The sequence below is a fragment of the Phalaenopsis equestris genome, unplaced genomic scaffold (genome assembly GCF_001263595.1).
Source record: "Phalaenopsis equestris unplaced genomic scaffold, ASM126359v1 Scaffold000347, whole genome shotgun sequence".
Taxonomy (NCBI): domain Eukaryota; kingdom Viridiplantae; phylum Streptophyta; class Magnoliopsida; order Asparagales; family Orchidaceae; genus Phalaenopsis; species Phalaenopsis equestris.
In genome coordinates this window covers 1,437,809-1,458,188 of record NW_018164789.1, presented here as the reverse complement: position 1 = coordinate 1,458,188, position 20,380 = coordinate 1,437,809, and the positions used below count along the sequence as shown (strand labels likewise).

Below are 20,380 nucleotides of genomic sequence, written 5' to 3'. Positions count from 1 at the left end.
AGGATAATGCCTTATAGAGTTTGAGGATGTGGAGGCTTAATGACCTTGACTTTGTGACTGTCTTCTGAAATGATGGGCGTTGAAGCAAGATGCTCTGTTGTTGCGAGTGTTGAGTCTAGTGGCCATCCAAAAATTCTTACAAGTATTTTAGTGATGGAAATGCTCTAGTTCTCACATACAACGCCAAATTGATGCGCGTTAGAATATTCACAGCGGTAGAGTAATAAACTATCGTCTTAACGTTGCACGAGAATTTAGCACACACTCGGATAAAAGAAAACAACCAGTAGTGAAAAAAAAGGATTTATGTGGAAAAATCGTAAAGGGAAAAAACTATGAGGTCTGTCCTAGTTGTAAAAATTCACTATAAGTTGATGATTATAGAAACCCCTTGTCTCATAGGCAGGAAAGATTAAACCACGAGGTATGTCCCAGTTGTAAAAATTCACTATAAGTTGATGATTATAGAAATCTCTTGTCTCATAGGCAGGAAAGATTACTAAGTCTTTTGAATTACAACGTTTACGTGTGGTTGAACTTATTATATGAAGTGGGCGACAACTGATGTTAATCGGTGGAGGCCGACAGGTGGTGGTCGACGACGGTCGGCAGTGGTCGACGACGGTAGACGGGGATCAACGATGACAGTTATGGTGTTGGACTTCAACTTCTTCTCAAAGCTTCAAGTTTTTCTTCAGTCTTCAAACTTTCTCCTTCTCATGAGAGGAGTTGGACTCTATTTATAATATTCTATGAGCAAATGCAGGAATAAAAATCACATTGATTGAATGTTCTGTAGAACGTGTTTCGATCAGACAGTATTTGATGGACATTTGAGTCTGATTTATCTTGTCGAGACGCTCCATTCGGCTATAGGCTTGCTTGATTCAACATTCGTTTGATTTTCTAAATATGCCTGGAAAAAATTCAAGAGAGCTTTAATGAATTGATATATTCTTGATTTGACTCGAGTTTGATTAATTTTGATATCATTGGGTCCGTCTCATTGAGCCGGTCAGTTTGACTATAAGTTTCCTGAAATTGAAGCTTTGGATCACTCTCAATTGAAATTTGAATGTTTCTTGCTCAAAAGATTACCTCGAAATTTATGTTGTGTCAAGATTCATGTCGGATGATAAAAATTTATTGGTGACGTATCAATAATTATTTTTCATATACATATCTATGTATTATTATCAAATATTTAATTAATTCGGCTAGATTTTAATTCAATTATAATTTAAAATTGTAAATAAAACATTAAAATTCTGATCATAGTTCTGACTTAATTCATTTGAAGCAATAGATGCCACCTTTTAATTTTAGAATAGTGACCACACGAACAATGATTCACACACTGAGGGTCTATTTGGGGCAGCTGCAGCTTATTGAATAATTTGCTGATAAGCTGATTAAAATATTATGTTGATAAGTTAGGTGCGGTTGTTATTACAAATTTTTTTTTCTTAGAAAAGCCAGACCAATGCCAGAAAATTGTCTTCGCACATTAATAGGTGCGGTGTGAAAACGCAGTTTTCAGTGTTTTGAAAACGCATAAACTCTCAAAATGAAGTTTACCCAAACATTTCGGATGCATTTTCAAAATGCTACCGCATTAAATAAACTGACCCAAATGGACCCAACACAAATTACAAAGTCTCTTATTCTTCATAATATTTAAGTGAGATATTAACATATATCGCGCTTAATTCTTATGCATTTACATGCCTTACATCCGAATATTGATTTTTATTTTTTTTTCTTAAGCATATTTATTTATGTATGAAAAGGTATGTAAAGGTTATTGGGTATTATGTATGTAAATTACAATCACACAACATCATGTACATCAGCGACAGACGACTGTGACTATCCCGAACAAACACCCTGGAGCGTTTGTTGAAATTTGTTGGCAGAAACAGCATTATTTCAGAATTTTGAATCGCAAATTTTTAGCTCCGATTCCGCAAAGGTCGCGTTTAAAGGAGTTTGCCGAAAGAAGCCCTAATTTTGCGCCATAAATCCATGCGCGACAGCGCGATTAGCGCTGAAATTGGTGGTTCCGTACACTGGAAGCTCGTCCGTGAACTGTCTCATGGTGGCGAGACTCTCAAGCTCGAACAGCTCGGAGCTTGAAACGCTATCGCAATCAGTCTCCTCCTCTTCTTCCATGTCGAATCCTCTCAGAAACTCCTCCAGCACCATCTGCCTATCTCTCACCAACATCGGAACCTCGCCGAAATGTCGCTTTTCGCGACTGTCCCCATCGGCGGCGATGCTAGCAGATGAGAACCGAACCGATCTCTGCCTTCCGTCCCTCGAGGACGGCAGCATTCTGTTGATGTACGATCTCGCCGATTCTTCTTGTCCTCCCGCGAACTTCTGCTTCTTAGGTTTTCCACTACCGCTGGCGAATATTGAGTTAAGAAAAGCGGCAAGGCGGGCTCCCGGTGAAGCCGGGGTTTGCAGATTGCAAATCCTGCTACGGATCGAGCCGGTCCTTTTTCTTTCTGGCGGTGAATCTGAGCAGTAACGATCGCATCGAGCGGGAACAGGGCGAAGGCGAGGGGGAGCGGTAAAGTCGGCGTCGGAGGAGGAGAAGCCACCGAAGCTGGAGCAGTCGGAGGAGCTTGAGGTAAAAAAGTGACGGGGGTGGTTCGTCGGAGGTGGTGGTTTTGGGATCCATTTTTTGTCAATTGAGGTAGTCTCCGTTTTTGAGGTGGAGGAAAGGGGGAAGCCAGGAGAGAGGCGATCGGACTGATCAATTGAGCGGTAGATGGAGTCGAGGAGGGAAGAGGAGAAGGAGGGGTTGTTCCGGCGGCGTGAATGTGCGAATTTCTCCATTGTGGGTGTCAAGAGCAGAGCACGGCAGAGAAAAGAGAATCAGATCAGATTAGAATTAAGAAGTGAAGTGATGCATTTATTTGGGATTTTGAGCTTTTTGTTCTGTATCATGAAGAGGGTTTTGAGGATTTTAGAGGGAAGATTTTGCGGGAAGAAGGCGATGGGAGGAAGAGTTTGGAGGCTTTGGGGGACTAGATGGATAGGAGGAAAGCGAGAAGGCTAGGTGGGTTTTTAAAGGGAGAGGCCAGGGCTTTGTGGTAGTAACATGGCAAGTAGGGGTGTAGACGAGCTGAGCATTAGCTAGCTCGGTGTCACGGACAAATAGTTCCACATCAGTTAAGTGTAGTCCTGGGTTGTCCACCACCTATAATGGCTCTTTTGAGAGGTGACAAGTGGTATCAGAGCAGATTACTGTCTGTCAGGTGTGTGGACTCTCCATGGTCCAGTGGGACCCTTGGTGGAGCCGATCGGTGACGAGGGCGTCACGTGATTGGGTGGAGGAGAATGTCACGGACAAATATTACCACATCAACTAACGCTGTAGTCAATTAAATTTTAAAAATACTACTCATCAAGCCAAAACGAGTCAAACACGAACAAACAAATCATTGTTCGTGTTCGGCTTGTTAACCTAATGAATGAATCAGATATGAGTTTCTGAACGAGTCAAACACGAGTTGTTCACAAATAACGAGCCGTTTTGACACCCTAATGGCAACTTTAAAATTATGTGGGCATGTGCCAACTTCACAATTCGCATTAAGGAGGGAAGCCAAGGAAGAAATATTACCCCCAATCAACTCAATCCTCTTGGACTGACCCCACTAAACTATAAAACAAGTGAACGCCCAATAATAAAGTTAATCTTAAATTAGATTTTTAACCCTCCCTAAATCCAAAATATTGCTGAAGAAACCTAACCTAATCTGACATAATCATTATACATCAGATTTCTCAAAGACTTAAATAAGTATTTTACTTAAGTTATCAATGACAATTCATTTAGTTTTCTCAATATTTTCTGAGAAGAACCAACCTTAAACTTCATTAAGAGCACATAAAAGCTCAGATAGTGGCCTATATAGAACTCTCATTTCATCAAACTATAGTTGACAACAACAAAATAGATTACATAATTCTTATATCAGATATATTTCTGAAGAAATCTAACATAAATTTCTTCAATATATTTTTGAAAAAAGTCAGCAAAAAACTTCATGAAAATAAGAGATTATTTTAGCTAGATCTCTAAAGAAAAGTTTCTTTTCAGCATTTAAGTCAATGCACAACAACGAAGTAAATTTAATCTTAAATTAGATTTAATCCTCCCTAAATTTAAAATGTAGTTGAGACAACAAAGCTCGGATGGTGACCGAAAATAAAACTCTCATTATAATGCACATCAACAAAATAGAATAAATACTTCATATATCCAATATAGTTATGAAGAAATCTAGCATAATTTTGTGTTATTACTATGTATCAACTTTTTTTATAGTCTTAAATAAGGCTTATATCTCGCTGAACAGTCCATACACAACATATAAATTGACAACTTATTAAATTTATTCAACATAATTCTAAAAAAAAAAAGTCAACTTAAAACTTGACTATGTAAACCTCTATACATTGCATGAAAAATGGGTTGTTTGTCCTGTGAGGACCACCACCTTGTAGAGTGAGTCTGCCTTTGCATATTAATTAGTCTTATAAATAAATCTTCTAAATGTTCACCATCAAGGGCTTGCATAACCTATTACATAACTTGATATAATCACTCGATACTAATAGTTAACCAGAAATAATAAAATACTTGAGTGTAGTGATTTATAAAATGGTTAAATTTTCAAGTGCAAAAATATATTCGCATTAGTATTTTCCTGACAGGTTTTAAGTCCACTGCATGTGTTTTTGTCTGTGTTCTTTCTCTTCCTTTGGACTAATTTTTTGATATTTCATTTTTTTCTAGTGAAATTCGCCTTAGTCTAAGATCTTGATGATGTTTGTATATTAACGATATAAATCAACACTTTCTAGGCTTTCCAACGAGCATATATTGTGGGATCTGAGTTCTAACATTATAATAAAATATCAAGACAAAGCATCAAATAAATTTCTTTCAAAGTCATTAAAGCCAAACATTAAGATAATTAAGTCATTACGCTTTTCAGTATCTTTGATATCTCTAAATCTTTTTTCTTTGTGTTTCATTCATAATTGTTCCACTTTTGAGTTTATTCATTTATAATTCTAATAAAAATTCTATACATCTAAACATAGAAATTTCATGAAAATAAAATCATAACCCGAATTGAAAGGTTTCTTAAGTTACATTTATCGCTTAAGATGTAATTAATTGTAGGAGTTTATACATATAAGAAGTTTGTAACCTAAATTGAATATAAACCTTGTACAACCTTCGGATTAGATAGAAGAAAAATTTAGTGGTTTTAATTGTAGATCTTGTAAATATCTAATATTCCTTAATTTAAATAATTGAGCCGATCGTAAATTGGTATTTCTATCTTTGGAGATACTATATTACTTTTGATGTCATATTTGATTATTTAAATATTTAAATCTTTGAACCTGTATGGTTTTATAATGACCCGTGTTGAAAAATAAAACTAACATTTAATAAGTTAGTTATCTCAATGTATTAAGGAACTTAAACCTCTTCACTAACTTCTCCAAATTAATGATTTGTGTGCTACCTCCCGTAATTAGAACTCTCCTTTTTAATGATTTCTTATAATTGAATTTCTTGATCAACTTCATCTTAAATGTCCCACAAATACTCTAACACGTTAATGGCTACTTAGAGCATAATCTGTCAGGAGCACATCTTCATCATACACAATAATATATTACAAACACAGCTTTTAAACATACTTCTCATAATGATTTAGAATCAAATTATTAGTTGGACTTATGATCATTAATCGCCAAATACTTAGTAATTGCTTGTTTTTATAGACCTACCATGTGTTCTCCATATAGCATCAACAACCAATTTGAGGGAGTGTGACCAAAAGAAAATATGTTGAAATTTTTATATCTATTTTACACTGATTTTGATGAAATTACACTTTAAAGAAAGATATTTTTTATGTTTTGTTGCAAGTATGTTGAATTATGGTCATTGGAGCAAAAATGACCAAAATATGAAGATTTGATCTTGGGCGCCGATGGTGAGATCGACATCGACGACGCCGACGGCGGGGTTTTCCCGAGAGTCCATAATTAATTAATACAGAAGCTCACCTACGGCACCATCGACCCCGCCGACGGAGAAACTGGTGATAGACGGTTACTTGGGTTCAATTGGCGGTTTTTGGCAATTTTTGGGCGGGAATAGTCTTTTTAAAAGAGGCCAAGAGGGGGTGTCCACGTGTGTCCACGAGTGTCCATTAGAGTGTAGAGAGTGTAATTTAGGGTTAGTATTGTGAGGAATTCTTCGAGAGATTGTAAGTGTGGAAGGAAAGTGAGAGATTTTTTCCTCCTTGCCGCTTCAAAGGAAAATTCTGTGTGTTGTAAAGAAAGTAAGAGATTCAGAAGAACTTCGAGGAGTTTGCTTGGGGAGGAATTAGAGATAAGTGGTATTTACTTATTGAAGTTGGTATGACTTTGCTTTTATATATAAATTTCAAGTTTTGGCGTATCTTCTCCATGAGTTCTGAGTAATTTTCTCTGTCTTTCTCCTTGTCTTGAGATTTTGTGAAATTGTGATTTGAATTGGTTGTGTCATGAGAATGTTAAAGAAGTTGTGATGATCTTTTCACTTCAATCTTAATTTACTTTTAATCTGGTCAATTGATTTGTTAAAATATGTTGAGTTTTACAACTAAAGTGAAGATTTAGGGAGGTCAAAGTCCTTGAAAGTTGGGTGCAAATAAATAGAGAAATAAAAATTATCGGGCGTAGAATTGGAGATTTTAGAGTGACAGACTAAAATCCTCAATTAGGTCCTATCGTTTGGGTGCTAAAGTGTAGATGTTAGCCCTCAGGCGAGGAGAACGTGGGAGCTCCGAAGTGAGAGCCGGTATCCTCCCAGCCTAGCCGCAGATTCAGTAACTTAGCATAAGATTAGTCAATGTTCTTTATGCTTGGTCCAAAGGGTAAAGAATTGATATGCTCCTATTTGACACAATATAATTTGAACTGATTCAATTTATCCATTTATTTAAATTTCTTGACAAGAAGAAGGATGATTTCTTATATATTGAACTTCACATTAGAAACTATATTAGTAGAATTAGTTAATTAAGAGTTTATTAAAATTACATTTTTATTTCAATTGCCTATTAGTGACAAATATGCAATTTGAATTATATTGTTGTGATTAAGTATTGGTTTTTTAAATCTTAGTTTGTAGCCTCTAATATTACTCAATGTGGGATCGATATCCAGGACTCCATTAGAGCCTTGTATTACTTGAGCGATACATATACTTGCGTTGATAACTGTGACTTTGCAATTATTGAATATTTTATACACATCTTTATCAAATCTATAACCGCTGTCAAGTTTTTGGCGTCGTTGCCGGGGATTTGAATCTTCTAGCAGCAGTATCAAATTGTTGTCTTTTTAAGCATATATAAAATCACTGTCAGGTTGAAACTCGTGTCATTAATACAATCCGAGCATGATTTACAAGAGTCTTTCAGTATCATGTTTCGGTCCTCTTCCCCATTCCTTAGAAAAAGTGAGCCACCGGTTCAGGTACAAGATACTATCATTACCGCCTGAATAATTAGACATCCAACTTGTAATTGTTAGATGCTTCTTCTATTTTTTTCCTTTACGCAGCTGGGCCATCCTGGACTTGAACCAGAGACCTCGCCCGTGAAGTAATTCATCGCACCTACGATCTAACCAATTGGGAGAGAATCAATATATTCTTTTTCAGGAGCGATTCATCATTCCCAAACGCAGCATACAACTCTTCATTGTACTGCACTCTTCAAGTGTGTTTGTTCCCGCTTCTCCCTTATCATGAAAAGTTTTTGTGAAATCAATCTGATGGGAAGAAAAAAGAAAGCGTTAAGAGACTCTTATGACCAACCCTAGACACTCTAAGATCCTTTTTCAAACCTGCTCACTCCTCTCATTTTGAGTCAAGAGATAGATAAATAGACACATTCCATTGCACTGATCGAGGAGCGCTCATAGTGACTGAGGGGGTCGAAAACCAAGAAGTGAGTTATTTATATAAGCATTCTTCTTATGAGGCTCAACAATTTTACTTAGAGCCAATAGACCCATATCCTCTTAGGGTCTCATTAGCTTTTCATCATTTCATCTTTTGAGCTTGGAATGATCTCATGTCACAAGCTTTTCTTCTTTTGGTGTTGTGTGATGTTATCCCTACAACACACCAATTTTCACTATTCACATTAACCAAGTGATTATTCAATTATGCGACCAACTTCTTTGATAGATTACATAATTTACCAAAAGAGACATTTTATAATCTCCCATCTTCTCTAACTTCGCTTACAGATAATATTAAAACATCAACCACACCAGAAAACACCAATATATAGTATTGTAAGATCCCTCCCAACAACCATGCATGAGATTTCTTAATAATGAAGCATGTAATCAATAATTTCCAATGCAAACATGAAAAGTTCATGCCATAATGCTCATATACAATTCTGTTTAATATTGCAAATGCTAGTCATTATTATTAAGAAAATAAGGGTAGTCAAATTAATGGTTGGATTGGTCATTTTTGGGTGAAGAGCAAGATGATAATTTGGAATTAATTAAGTTATAATTGGATTTATAAGTCATAATTTTTTAAGAAAATAAAAAAGTAAATGTATGTATACTTAAAATAAATATGAAAGGATCATAACTAGTGGCGAAGGCGAAGTATTGTTTATGCTATAATTTATGTCACATACATTGCGGTTTATCATTTATTATTATTATTTTTCATATAAGCTAGATTGTTATGATTTTTATAAAATTGCCAAATAATGTGGCAACATGAGCTAACAAGCTCATAAAAAAAAATTATTGTCCATTTTATTTAGGCAATAAAATAGAAAAAATTATTACAATATACTTTTACTTTAAAATTATATGATTGAGTCACTAAATAAATTTATCTTTAATTAAAATTTGTCATAAATATATTAAAATGTGTAAGAATTATAAATAAAAATTAAAGTCCCACTTCCCCCAAAAATTGCCGTGTTAAGAATTACTATTTGCCAAATGAACACCTCACTGCCACTAACCGCGCGCTTAAGCTCTCCGCCAAATACCCTCTAGACCGACTGAACCACCTTTTTTGTTCCGTGTCAATGGAAACAGCGGCGGCACTGAATCGAAACCCTCGAGCTCAGATTGAGGAAGAGCTCGAAGGAGCACAGAATGACTATGGCGATGAATCGGAGGAGGATAAGGAGGAGGAAGAATTTGACGAGGAAGAACTCAGCGGCCACGATGGTGGTCGATCCTCTGAGAGGGAAAGGATGAGCGACCTACTTCGTCGGTTGGCCTCCGGCCCCGTAAGGGTTCGCGTTCACGATGTTGTTATCAAAGGGAATATAAAGACCAAAGATTCCCTAATCGAAGCCGAGGTCCTACCGCTCTAACCCCCCCCCCCCGATGCGGAAAGCCCCCAGGCCGCCGGGGCAGCCAATGCTCGTCTTCAGAGGCTAGACATTTTTGATTCTGTAAATATCGTTCTTGACGCAGGGCCTTCTGAGCTTCCGGGCACTGCCGATGTCGTCATATACTTGGTCGAGCCCAAGAATCCCCTAAGCGGTGATATCGGATTTTACACTAGGCCGGAGGTAAGCACAATCTGTAGCTGATGATTTTCTTCCTTTTTTTTCATCAATATTAATACGTGTTAGAATGGGTTGCTTGATATAGGAAGTTTAAGAAGATTGATTCCTGGTAAATATTTTATATGAAGGCTTATTTAGATTAGTAAATTGTTATCATATGTTGAATCTGATGATTCTATGGTTACACTAGTTGCTTGCGAAGGATACTAGAATCATGCAAACAAGCAATGCAATTCTTCCTTTTGTAAATGTCAATTTTTCTGTAAAATTTTATGATGATAGAAACTGAATTCTATAGAAGTAGTGAATAGCTTAGTTTGTTGAGCGTTGAGATACACGATGGTGAAAAATAATCATACATTGATAGTAGACAAGCCTATGTCTTTCTTTTATATGGCCTATATTAATTGACTTTATTTATGTGAGTTTCTGGCTGACATGTACTAGTATATTATTCTTAATTTGGCTGTTAATGTTCTACCCACCCAATAAAAGGTTATTATAGTTGATGTTTTATATCATTGTTGATTCTTGACAGTTTCTATTATTGTTGAGGGAAATCTAAGAGCAAATGGTTCTCATGTAGGCTTGTTGTGGTTATGGCTACCCATGCATGATGCTTGGTTGTATTTAAAAGTTTTTGTATGAAGTGGGTTAATGTTGGATGTGGAGGACTTGATTCAAAGGAGAGATTATTAAGACATTTGGTAGTAGAAAATAGTCTACATTAAAGTCGAAAATAAGAGATGAGTTTATAATATGTTAATATTGTCTTGCCAATTTTCTGAGGCTTTTGGGTTGTTAGGTGTCCATTTACAAGTGGATTGGTCTTCATTTGAGTTAGTTTTCTACTGCAAACCTTTTCATTTATTTTTTGAAATTGAATGCTTAATTCGTAGTATAGGGCTTATATGCATGCATATCTAGTTATCCATCAATCTATTGCTATATTTTAATAACATAACATATAGAATGCGAAACATTATTTTAATTTTATGACTGTTTTTCTTATTTAATTTATATTATATTATATTTCTTGAAAAATTCTATTTTTATTTATATTCCATGATGTTAATTTAGCTCAATGTTTTTGAGGATCTTACATTCAATATGATAGCTCAAAATTGACTTGCCCATTATGCAAATAAAATAGTTTTGAATAACATTATGCAAATAAAATAGTTTTGAATATGGTTCATAAACTTTTTGAATGAACAAGCTAAAAACACAAATTGGCTTTCTCGAGCATTTTTGGCTTGATAAGAGCTATCTCTTGTAAAAAAATATTACTTTATTATTATCTCCCTAGTTCTTAAGTCGTGAATGATAATATGGTGAACAAAGCAAAAGCTATAATTCTTAATGATTTATGTGATATGCTTTTTATGCTGAAAAGAATGCATAAAGTATTATTACGATAGAGATATAAGATCTAAAGAGTTTGAGCTAAATGCTTTAGAACTGATTCTAATAGGATTTGAAATGAAGTCATATGTGAAAGATGAAAATATTATTTTTAGAAAATTTTAATTGAGAATTTTAATGAAGGGAATATTTCAAAAGAATTTAACAAATAAAATAATGCGATATTTCATAAATTTAAAAAAGGGAAAAATTAATCTAAAAGTAGGTGCATAATAGTAAAATTTTAAGCCTAGTTGAGATGCATATTGAGATTTGGATAATCATTTTGTATAATATAGTATTTTAGTTAACAAAATTTTTATTAAATACTGATACTAATAATTAAGAATAAAAAAGTTGTTTAAATTTGTGCCAACTATAAATGAGTTAATATTATAAGTCTACATTATAATCCTACATTGAAGTTATGTGAGCGAGTAATAAAATATATGTTTGGAAAAATTGTGCCTGTTTCAAAGATTGAATTTGATTTATTTTCAAGTAGATTTATTATTGAAGCAATTTTTTTGTAAGAGAATTAAAAAGTAAAGAGAGCAACATCTTGGTTTTAGTATAATTCTTATTAATCCTAAAAGGGTATATGATTGAGTGTCATGAAAATTAGTTCAGCGCAAATTAAGAAAAAAATATGTGTATTAAAGTATGCTTAAGTTTTATAAATATGTATATAAAGCATTTGCTAATACTAAAACTAGTTTTCAAGCAAGCGAAGATTGTCCAACTATATCAAAATTATATTAAGTTCTGTTAGATTATACTATTATTACTTATTATTTGACCCTGATTGTACCATTATTACTTATTATTTGATTTTATTATTTGATTATATTTTTTCTTTTTTTGCTTTATTCTATTTTATTTTATTTCCTTGTTATTTTAATTGTTTTTCATTATTATGCCTATTGTAATTGGATTTAAATACCCTTCCTCCTATCAATAAAATTGAGTTGGTTTATTCCAAATCTCAACATGGCATCAGAGTTAAATCAAGATCCAACAACCTTCGACTTCTTCTTCCGGTTCTAGCAGCCATTGTCTCCACCTGATTTTCTTTCCCAACAGTTTTTCTTGCTGTCGTTTTTCCCGTGAGAACAGTAATTTTTTCTGCAGGCTTTTTGCTGTTTCCACCTCTTGGCTCTATCGTTTAATCACCTCCAACAACCCTCTATGTTTCCGCCAGCGCTGGGAATACTCCTTTTTCTGTGAGAAACCTCCTGTGAGAAACCTTCAATGCTGAGATTCCAAACAGCCATGAGAAATGATATCCTATCTCTCGTGGAATCCTGCTTCCCATGAATCCAATCAACCGTGTTCCCCTCTCTCCCATGGAACCCTATCTCCCATGAGCCAAGGAGCTCCCTCAACTGGCTCTCTTCCACTTACAGCAAAATTCTTGCAGCAGTCCAACAGGTTCCTGTTTGCCATAATACCTCTGTTGTTCTGCAAAAAGAATTTCTGCAGTTGTATCCGTTTATCATGATTCTACCAAAATTAATTGATGGATCAGAACCACAACAAGATATCCTTTGGTTTATTCAGAATCATGGCTGATTCTTTCAATGAATCATCCTCAGAAGACATTATTGACTCCATCGGAGGATCGAGTCCAACCTCCGCTCCCTTGCAGACCGAAGGATTGAAAGCCAACATGAATTTCTTAATCACAACTCATAAGAATGACAATAACTTCCTCCAGTGATCCTTAGCGGTATCGTTGTTTATCAAAGGACGTGCGAAGTTTAGTCATCTCATAGCTATGATTCGTGAGCCTCTAAATACTGACCCGACATTTGGAGCTTGGGAAGTGGAGGACTCCATGTTCATGTCTTGGCTGATCAACTCTATGAATATTTCAATTGGTCATTCGTACATGTTCCTCCCTTCAACTAGCGCTCTCTCGACGGTTGTCCATAATACCTACTCGGATGTAGGAAATTTCGGTCAACTCTATGAGGTATCTAATAAGATCTGGGAGCCCAGTACTATAATTACCTGGTTGCATTATGGATGTAATGCGACTCGTACTACGACTACACTTGGGATTCTCCAGCAGACTTATCCCTCTTCTAAAAGATCACAGAAAAGATCATTTGTTCAAATTCCTTGCTGGTCTTAACAAAGAGCTTGACGAAGTCCGTGTTTGTGTTCTTGGTCGGGATCCACTTCCTTCCACTCAAGTTGCTTTTACCGAGATTCGTCGAGAAGAAAGCATAAGGCTTGTTATGTTAGACGCTTCTAGTCCTTCAGCTGAGTCTTCTGCCTTGATCTCAAATAATCCTCAGCCCTCGTACATGCCACATCAGAATGGTCACCCCACTTGTGATTACTGTCACAAATTAAACCACACTCATGACAAGTGTTGGAAACTTCACAGTAAGCCAACATACAAACCTTCGGCCAAATAATTTGCTACGAAGAGACTCACTGCAACGACCGAACAAGGCACAACTAACTCATTCACGGAATATCCCGGAATCCTTTGAATCCCTAAAGAACTAGATGGAACAATTGATCAAGTTTCTTGAAGCCAATCAAGTCTCTGCGGATCCGTCGGCCACTCAGGTCCGACAAGGTACACTTCCTATGGCTCTTATAATTTATTCCTTCTCTAGTCCGTGGATTATTGATTCATGTGACACGGATCACATGACTGACAACTCGAAAGCTTTGTCGACTTACAATCCGTGCTCTGGAAAAAATACTGTTAGAATTGCCGATGGATCATGTAGTCCCATTGCTGGTAAATGGTTAGTTGTATTAACATCTAATCTAACTCTGGAGCCTATTTCACATGTTCCTCGATTACAACGTAACTTATTATCTGTCAGCAAGTTGACAAATGATATCGATTGCGTTGTTAATTTTTCTTCCGATGGCTGTTTTTTTCAGGATCCTCGTTCGGGGAGGATGATTGAAACTACTGAAATGGTAGTCGGACTCTACTACCAAAAGGAGAACACGGAGAGTGAAAACATGACACTCAAAATTTTTAGTCCATCTCGAGTCATTGAGTGTCCCGTTATGTTATTACATTGTCGTTTAGTAAATCATAGTTTTCAATATCTGAAAAAACTATATCCTTTAATGTTTTCCAATAAAAATCTCTCAGCTCTCAAACTTTAATTGTGAGACATGTCAGTCAGCGAAACATCATCAGATCCATTATCCACCTCACACTTACACACCTGCTCCATTCTCCCGCATTCACAGTGACATGTGTTCCTTCTCGAACTCTCAGCTACATCAATAATCACTAGTTCTTAACTTTAATTGATAACCACACTCGAATGACATTGATCTACATTTTAAAAGACAAATCGAAAGTCGCTGCAACCTTTCAAAATGTTTACCCCTTTATTTTAACTCAATTCAAAACTCCCATTCATGTCTATCGAACCGACAATGGTCGTGAGTTTTTCAACTCAATTTTGACTAACTTTTTGGTTAATAAAGACATCCTCCACCATAGTTCTTGTACTGACACTCATCAACGAAATGAGGTTGTCGAGAGGAAAACCCGTCATCTCCTTGGCGCTGCTCGCTCCATTATGTTTCAATCCAATGTCCAAAAACATTTTTGGAACAATACGATTCTAATTGCCACCTATCTCATAAATAAAGGCCCCTCCAAAGTTCAGAAGTTCTGACCCCCAACTGTCTTGATGTTATGCTTCCATACCAATCAGGTTTTCTCCACATTCGATCTCAAGATTTTTGGGTGCACAACCTTTGTTTGGAAAACTGCCCCTACTCAGAGTAAATTTGATTCAAAATCCATAAAATGTATATTTCTTTGATACTTCGAACTCAAACGGGATATTGGTGTCTTGATCATACCACAAACAAAATCTATGTGAGTGCTGATATCTCATTTTTGAAAGTGTTCTCCATTTTTCTAGCTCGACCTCTATTGAGGGGGAGCTTGAGTTTCCCGGCACTGCCCCTTATACTACTCCTATGGATAGGCCTCCCATTGTTTCTACCACTGAGGAGTCATCTGTCCTGTTGAATGCACCATCTCCTCCTCCCATTGTTCTTGTATTCACTTGATGCACTCGTCCCAATACTTGTACTATGGATCCCGCTACCTCCTTACAAGACCATGACGTCACTTCTGACAACATCCTCAGCATGACCCTTCCTCCGATTGAGGAGGTGAGTTCTCCGGGTAAGATATGCAACTATGGCAAAATATGTCTCTTTCTACAGTTTATCATTGATCTACAGAGCATTTGTTATTGCCCTGATTGACCATCATATCCCTGCCACTATTGAGGCTGGTCTTGCTGACCTAGCTTGGAAAATGGCAGTAATGGAGGAAATGAATGCCCTTCAATGGAACCATACTTGGGATATTTTGGACCTTTCTAGGGGTAAGAAAGCTGTATGATGCTGATGAATTTCAACACCAAGTTCAACTCTGACGGGTCTTTTGAACGCAACAAGACAATATTGGTCGCAAAAGATACTCTCAGACCTATAGAGTTGGCTATGAAGAGAAATTTGCTCCAGTTGCTAAGTTGAACACTATTCGGGTCCTGTTGTCACTTGCGGTGAATTTGGATTGTCCTTTATTCCAACTTGATGTCAAGAATCCTTTTTTGAAAGGAGAGTTGACAGATGAGGTGTATATGTTTCTCCCTCCGGGTTTAGGTTCTATTGCCTCCAGAGGACAAGTATGCAGGCTACGAAAGTCCCTCTGTGGGCTCAAACAGTCCTCAAGAGCCTCGTTCGATAAGTTCACAAAGGTGGTCATGGGCCATAATTTTACACAAGCTCATCGGATCACACCCTCTTCTTCCGACATTCTTCCAATGGCTAGATAACTATTCTTCTTGTCTATGTTGATGATATTGTTCTTATTGGTTGTTATTTTCTTGCATTGAAGTCCTTAAAAGACATCATTGCTTCGTCTTTCGAGATGGACTTGGTATCTCTCCTGTACTTCTTAGGCATGAAATTTGCTCGATCATCTTGGAGAATTTGTCAGTTTCAGCGCAAATATGTGGTTGATCTTTTGATAAAAAACAACATTCTTCTGTGCAAATCCGTTGCTATTCCTATGGATCCTAATGAAAAACTATCTGACATTCCCAATGATGTACCTGTAAACAAGACTCATTGCCAGTGCATTATGGGAAAACTCATCTACCTAGCTCATACTCGCCCCGATATATGTCATGCAGTTGGAATAGTGATTCAATTCATGTATGACCTATATGAGCACCACCTCCAAGCTGTCCATCGGATTCTCCGCTACTTAAAAGGTACACTAGGCTCAGGTTTGTTTTTCTCTCGTCACACCTCTCGGTCTATTGCAGTGTAGACAGATGCTAATTGGGTCAGATCAGTTCATGATCGGCTTTCCACCTCGGGATATTGCTCATTTGAATGGGGCAATATAGTCACGTGGAAAAGCATGAAACAATCTGTGATTGCTCGAAGCAGTGTTGAAACTAAATTTTGATCATTGTCCTTGGGAATCTGTGAAACTCTCTAGCTATGCATCATACTTCGTGAACTACATATGCCAACCTCCGTTCCGTTGTAGTTATTCTGTGATAATAAGGTTGCAATCAATATTGCTCACAATCTAGTCCAGCATTATCGTGCTAAACTTGTGGAGATCGACATACACTTCATTAAGAAAAAGATTGAGTCTGGAGAGATTTGCATTCCATGTGTCCTCAAGTGGTCAACTAGTAGATAATATCTCTAAGAATCAACTTTGTCCTTTGTTTGATGACTTCAAGTCCAAGAATAACATGACTGACATCGATGCTTCAACTCGAGGGGGAGTATTATATTATACCATTATTACTTATTATTTGATTTTATTCATTGATTATATTTTTTCTTTTTTGCTTTATTCTGTTTTATTTTCTTTTCTTGTTATTTTATTTTGTTATTATTGCTTTCGCTTATTATGTCTAGTAATTGGGTTTAAATACCCTTCCTCCTATCAATAAAATTGAGCTGGTTTATTCCAAATCTCAACAAGTTCGTATCGTAGTATATTGCTTATGAAGTTGCTCATAAAGGATATTAAAATTGAGGCATTTTAACATTGGCATTTTGCATGTGAAATAATTATAATCAATGAGACATCTATTGGAATTGGTAAAAAATTATAAAAATGAAGAAATTTTTTTGAAGATAGATGGCTTAACAGTTAGGTTATGATAATGGTTTTGATACTAACAATTATTATTTAATTTTACTAGATATTAGTATGAGATTATTAATTTGCTCTAGATGGCCTCTCTAGAATAACCAGATATCATTAGCAAATTGAATCTTATTAATAGGTGGCTCGTTAAGATCATAAAAATGCTTAGATCCATCTTTTTTCATTGTTTTTAGAATAGGTTTGTGAAGAATATTTGCTATAATAATAAGAAGAGAGGGGGAGGTAAGATCACCTTGCCTTAGGTCGCTTTGAAATTTAAATATAAATTGAAGCCTTGACTTCCTATTTCGAGAACAGAAGCATCGTCATGAATCATGTTCTCTCTTATCCACTAAATGAACTTATAAGAAACATGTATTTTTGTATGAGCAAGGAGTATAAAATTCGAGTCATAGCAGTCATATAGTTTCTCAAAATCCACCTAGAAAATAATGAATTTTCCTTTATTTATAACATGAGTGAATGAATTCATACATTGTAATAATGCAAATGATGATGACTCTTCCCTAAAGGGAAGTTTGCTCGAAGAAATCCACCAAATTCAAAATGAATTTTTACACTTTCGTTACCAGGCACCTTGTTGAATGTTTTATGAGTGTCATTAAGCAAGCTATTGGTTTGAAGTCCTTAAAAAGTTCCCCACAATGTTCATGCTGTGGAATAACAAATGGGGGCTGCACACAGCCTTTGAAGAGTTTCTTTGCCATTGTGTAGATCATTAAACATAAGCACAAATTTATTTTTATTTGTCCCCCACATAACTCTAAAGAAATTAATAGGAAAGCCATCTGAACCGCCAAATTGAAAACCTGTTAGCCCCAAGAGAACACCGCCTCAATCTCATCAAGATTCAAAGGTTAGTTTATATCTTCTGATAGATAATCATAATGATATAGTTTATTAAATCCTTAGTGTACCTAGAATGTTCTTTTTTTGTCAAGGAGCATTCTTCAGAAATTAATAAAAGCTGCAGAGGTATCTTTTGGGGAATGTATGCGACTCTCACCTTTCTTAAACATGCTGAATATAATTATATTTTTTTCACCCAGTATCTGCTTTATCATAAAAGGATGTACTGTTATCCCCTCCAGCTACCAACCAACCTTAGATCTTTGATACCAGTAAATTTTCTTGTTTTTCCATCTTACTGTGCAACCAAACTTGCCTTTATCATAGTCCTCCAAATCCTCAAGAGAACAAATACTTTTATTAGCCCTTTTTCAATGGATTACAGTTAGCCAAAACCTTTTTTTTCCTTCAATGGAAGCATTTAAAAACTGTCTCCTCCATATCTTAATCCTTCTTCTCAATAACCTTTAGTAACCATCCTTTTGACGTCATCTCCTTTCCTTGAAAAAGTCTTTCCATAAATTGGCAATTAGTTCCTGAAACCGTAGTTAGCAAATTACCTAGTCTCAAACTAAAAATTGAAAGATTCAATTTTAGGGAACCTATGGATATTAAAATCATTGGACAACGATTAGAGAAGGCCTTTTTATGTGAGCTTTTGACAAAATCAGAGAAATGGTTCTCTCAAAAAGAAAGAAATGAGGATCCAATTTAATTTTGCTAACAATTCTTCCTTCTTATTCTTAGACCAGGTATATTTTCTACTAATCAAATTGAAGAGGCTGATTGGATCAATAAGTGAATTTAATGGAGGTTTGGAGCTTTTAAAAAGTCTCTTCTCAATAGAAATAGTATTATTTAATTCCTTAAACAAAATCTAAGAAAGATACCATATGATGCCAATAAACTTTAGGCCAGAACAATTACTTTCCTTTTCTTCACAAGGAGCATAAAAAGTGGAGACAACAAAATATTTAAGTATTTGCTTATCCTAATTAATAAACATAAATACTTTGTCAATAATATGGCTGACCACATTAGAATTCAAATCACAAAAATTACCTTTAGATTGCCTATTAGAATTTATGCATTACCAACTTTAAATCTTCTTTTCTCTAACAAATTTAAGGTTAAAAGATTAAGGATTTCTTAACCGAACTTCTAACCTTCTTATTATCGTTCCACCCCCGCCCCCTCCTGTTGCTTAACGGATATCCCAACCAATATTTTTTTTTTGTTGTTGCGGGATCTATATACCAACAGTTGATGTGGTATATCTATAAATCAAACAAGAGAACGATCGACGAAGCGAAAAAATAAAAAGAGAAAAAATTCACACCAGAAAACAGTAACACAGTGGAACACACAGATTTATGTGGTTCGACAAATTGCCTACGTTCACGGAGTTGCAGCGGAGTTGCATTTTACTACTTGAGAAAATTTACACCAGTCGATTACCTCGACTTACAAGAGGAATCTCTCACTCTTCATTGCTCTCTCTTTTTTTCTCTCTCTACACCGAGATACACCGAAGAAACTCTACATCGAGATACACCGAAGAAGAAACACGTACAAGAGAAATAAACCCAATTTCTTTTATGCCACAAACCACCAAGAAGAAGCTTAGGGAGGACAATCTTCTTCTTCTTCCTTCTTCTTTCTTCTTCTTCTTCTACCGCAAGTAACTACTCCTTGCACTTCTCTTCCAATGTCCCTTGGAAACCTTCCTCTATCCCGAGGAGACCGAAGAAGAACACCAAAGAGGTCTGTCGTGACTTCCCAACTCAAGGAGAGCCATCCAAAGCTTTTATCACGAACAGGAAGCGGGAACGGGCGTGGGTGGGAACAGTTCCGCGATCGAGCGGGAGCGGGAGGAGTCGCGACCTTTCGCGACAAAGGAGTGGGCCGAAGCGAAGCTTTGCTTCGCGACAGAGCAGTTCGCGAATCGCTAGCGGAAGCGGGAGTCGGGAACGGGAGAAGGAGGCGTGGATCTGACTCCAACTTAACAATCTCCCACTTGTAGATCGATACACCTGCTACAACATTTCATTCCTTAAACTGATCTCCTCCAGTGCGGCGTCATCCTTTTCTTCAGACATGTATCCTCCACCATGAATCCTCCAACTTGAATCCTCCATCTCTGCAAGTTAAAGCCTCTTTCTTCACTCAAGAAGACCAACTGAAGCTCTGCACAACTTCAGTTTCTCAAGAGTAACACTCTCAGTCAACATATCAACAGACTCCACAGACTCCACATAGCTTT

General features: G+C 36.3%; 2 protein-coding genes across 2 annotated transcripts in view; one reads left to right on the top strand and one right to left on the bottom strand.

Moving 5' to 3' along the window:
* Window positions 1-1,803: 1,803 nt before the first annotated feature.
* LOC110026030 (protein BIG GRAIN 1-like) lies at window positions 1,804-3,030 on the bottom strand. Its single transcript, XM_020726778.1, has one exon. It carries the CDS (start codon window positions 2,842-2,844, stop codon window positions 2,005-2,007), a length of 840 nt encoding a protein of 279 aa, XP_020582437.1. The 5' UTR covers window positions 2,845-3,030; the 3' UTR covers window positions 1,804-2,004.
* A 6,455-nt stretch (window positions 3,031-9,485) lies between these two features.
* LOC110026059 overlaps window positions 9,486-20,380 on the top strand; it is a gene marked incomplete at its 5' end in the record, with an annotated part of 60,207 nt that continues 49,312 nt past the window's right edge. Inside the window, 1 exon segment of the mRNA XM_020726834.1 lies at window positions 9,486-9,656. Within this exon segment, the coding sequence (XP_020582493.1) occupies window positions 9,486-9,656 (171 nt within the window).

Excerpts from the sequence above, each read along its gene's own strand:
- LOC110026030 (XM_020726778.1), bottom strand. The coding sequence starts at position 2,844 with ATGGAGAAATTCGCACATTCACGCCGCCGGAACAACCCCTCCTTCTCC.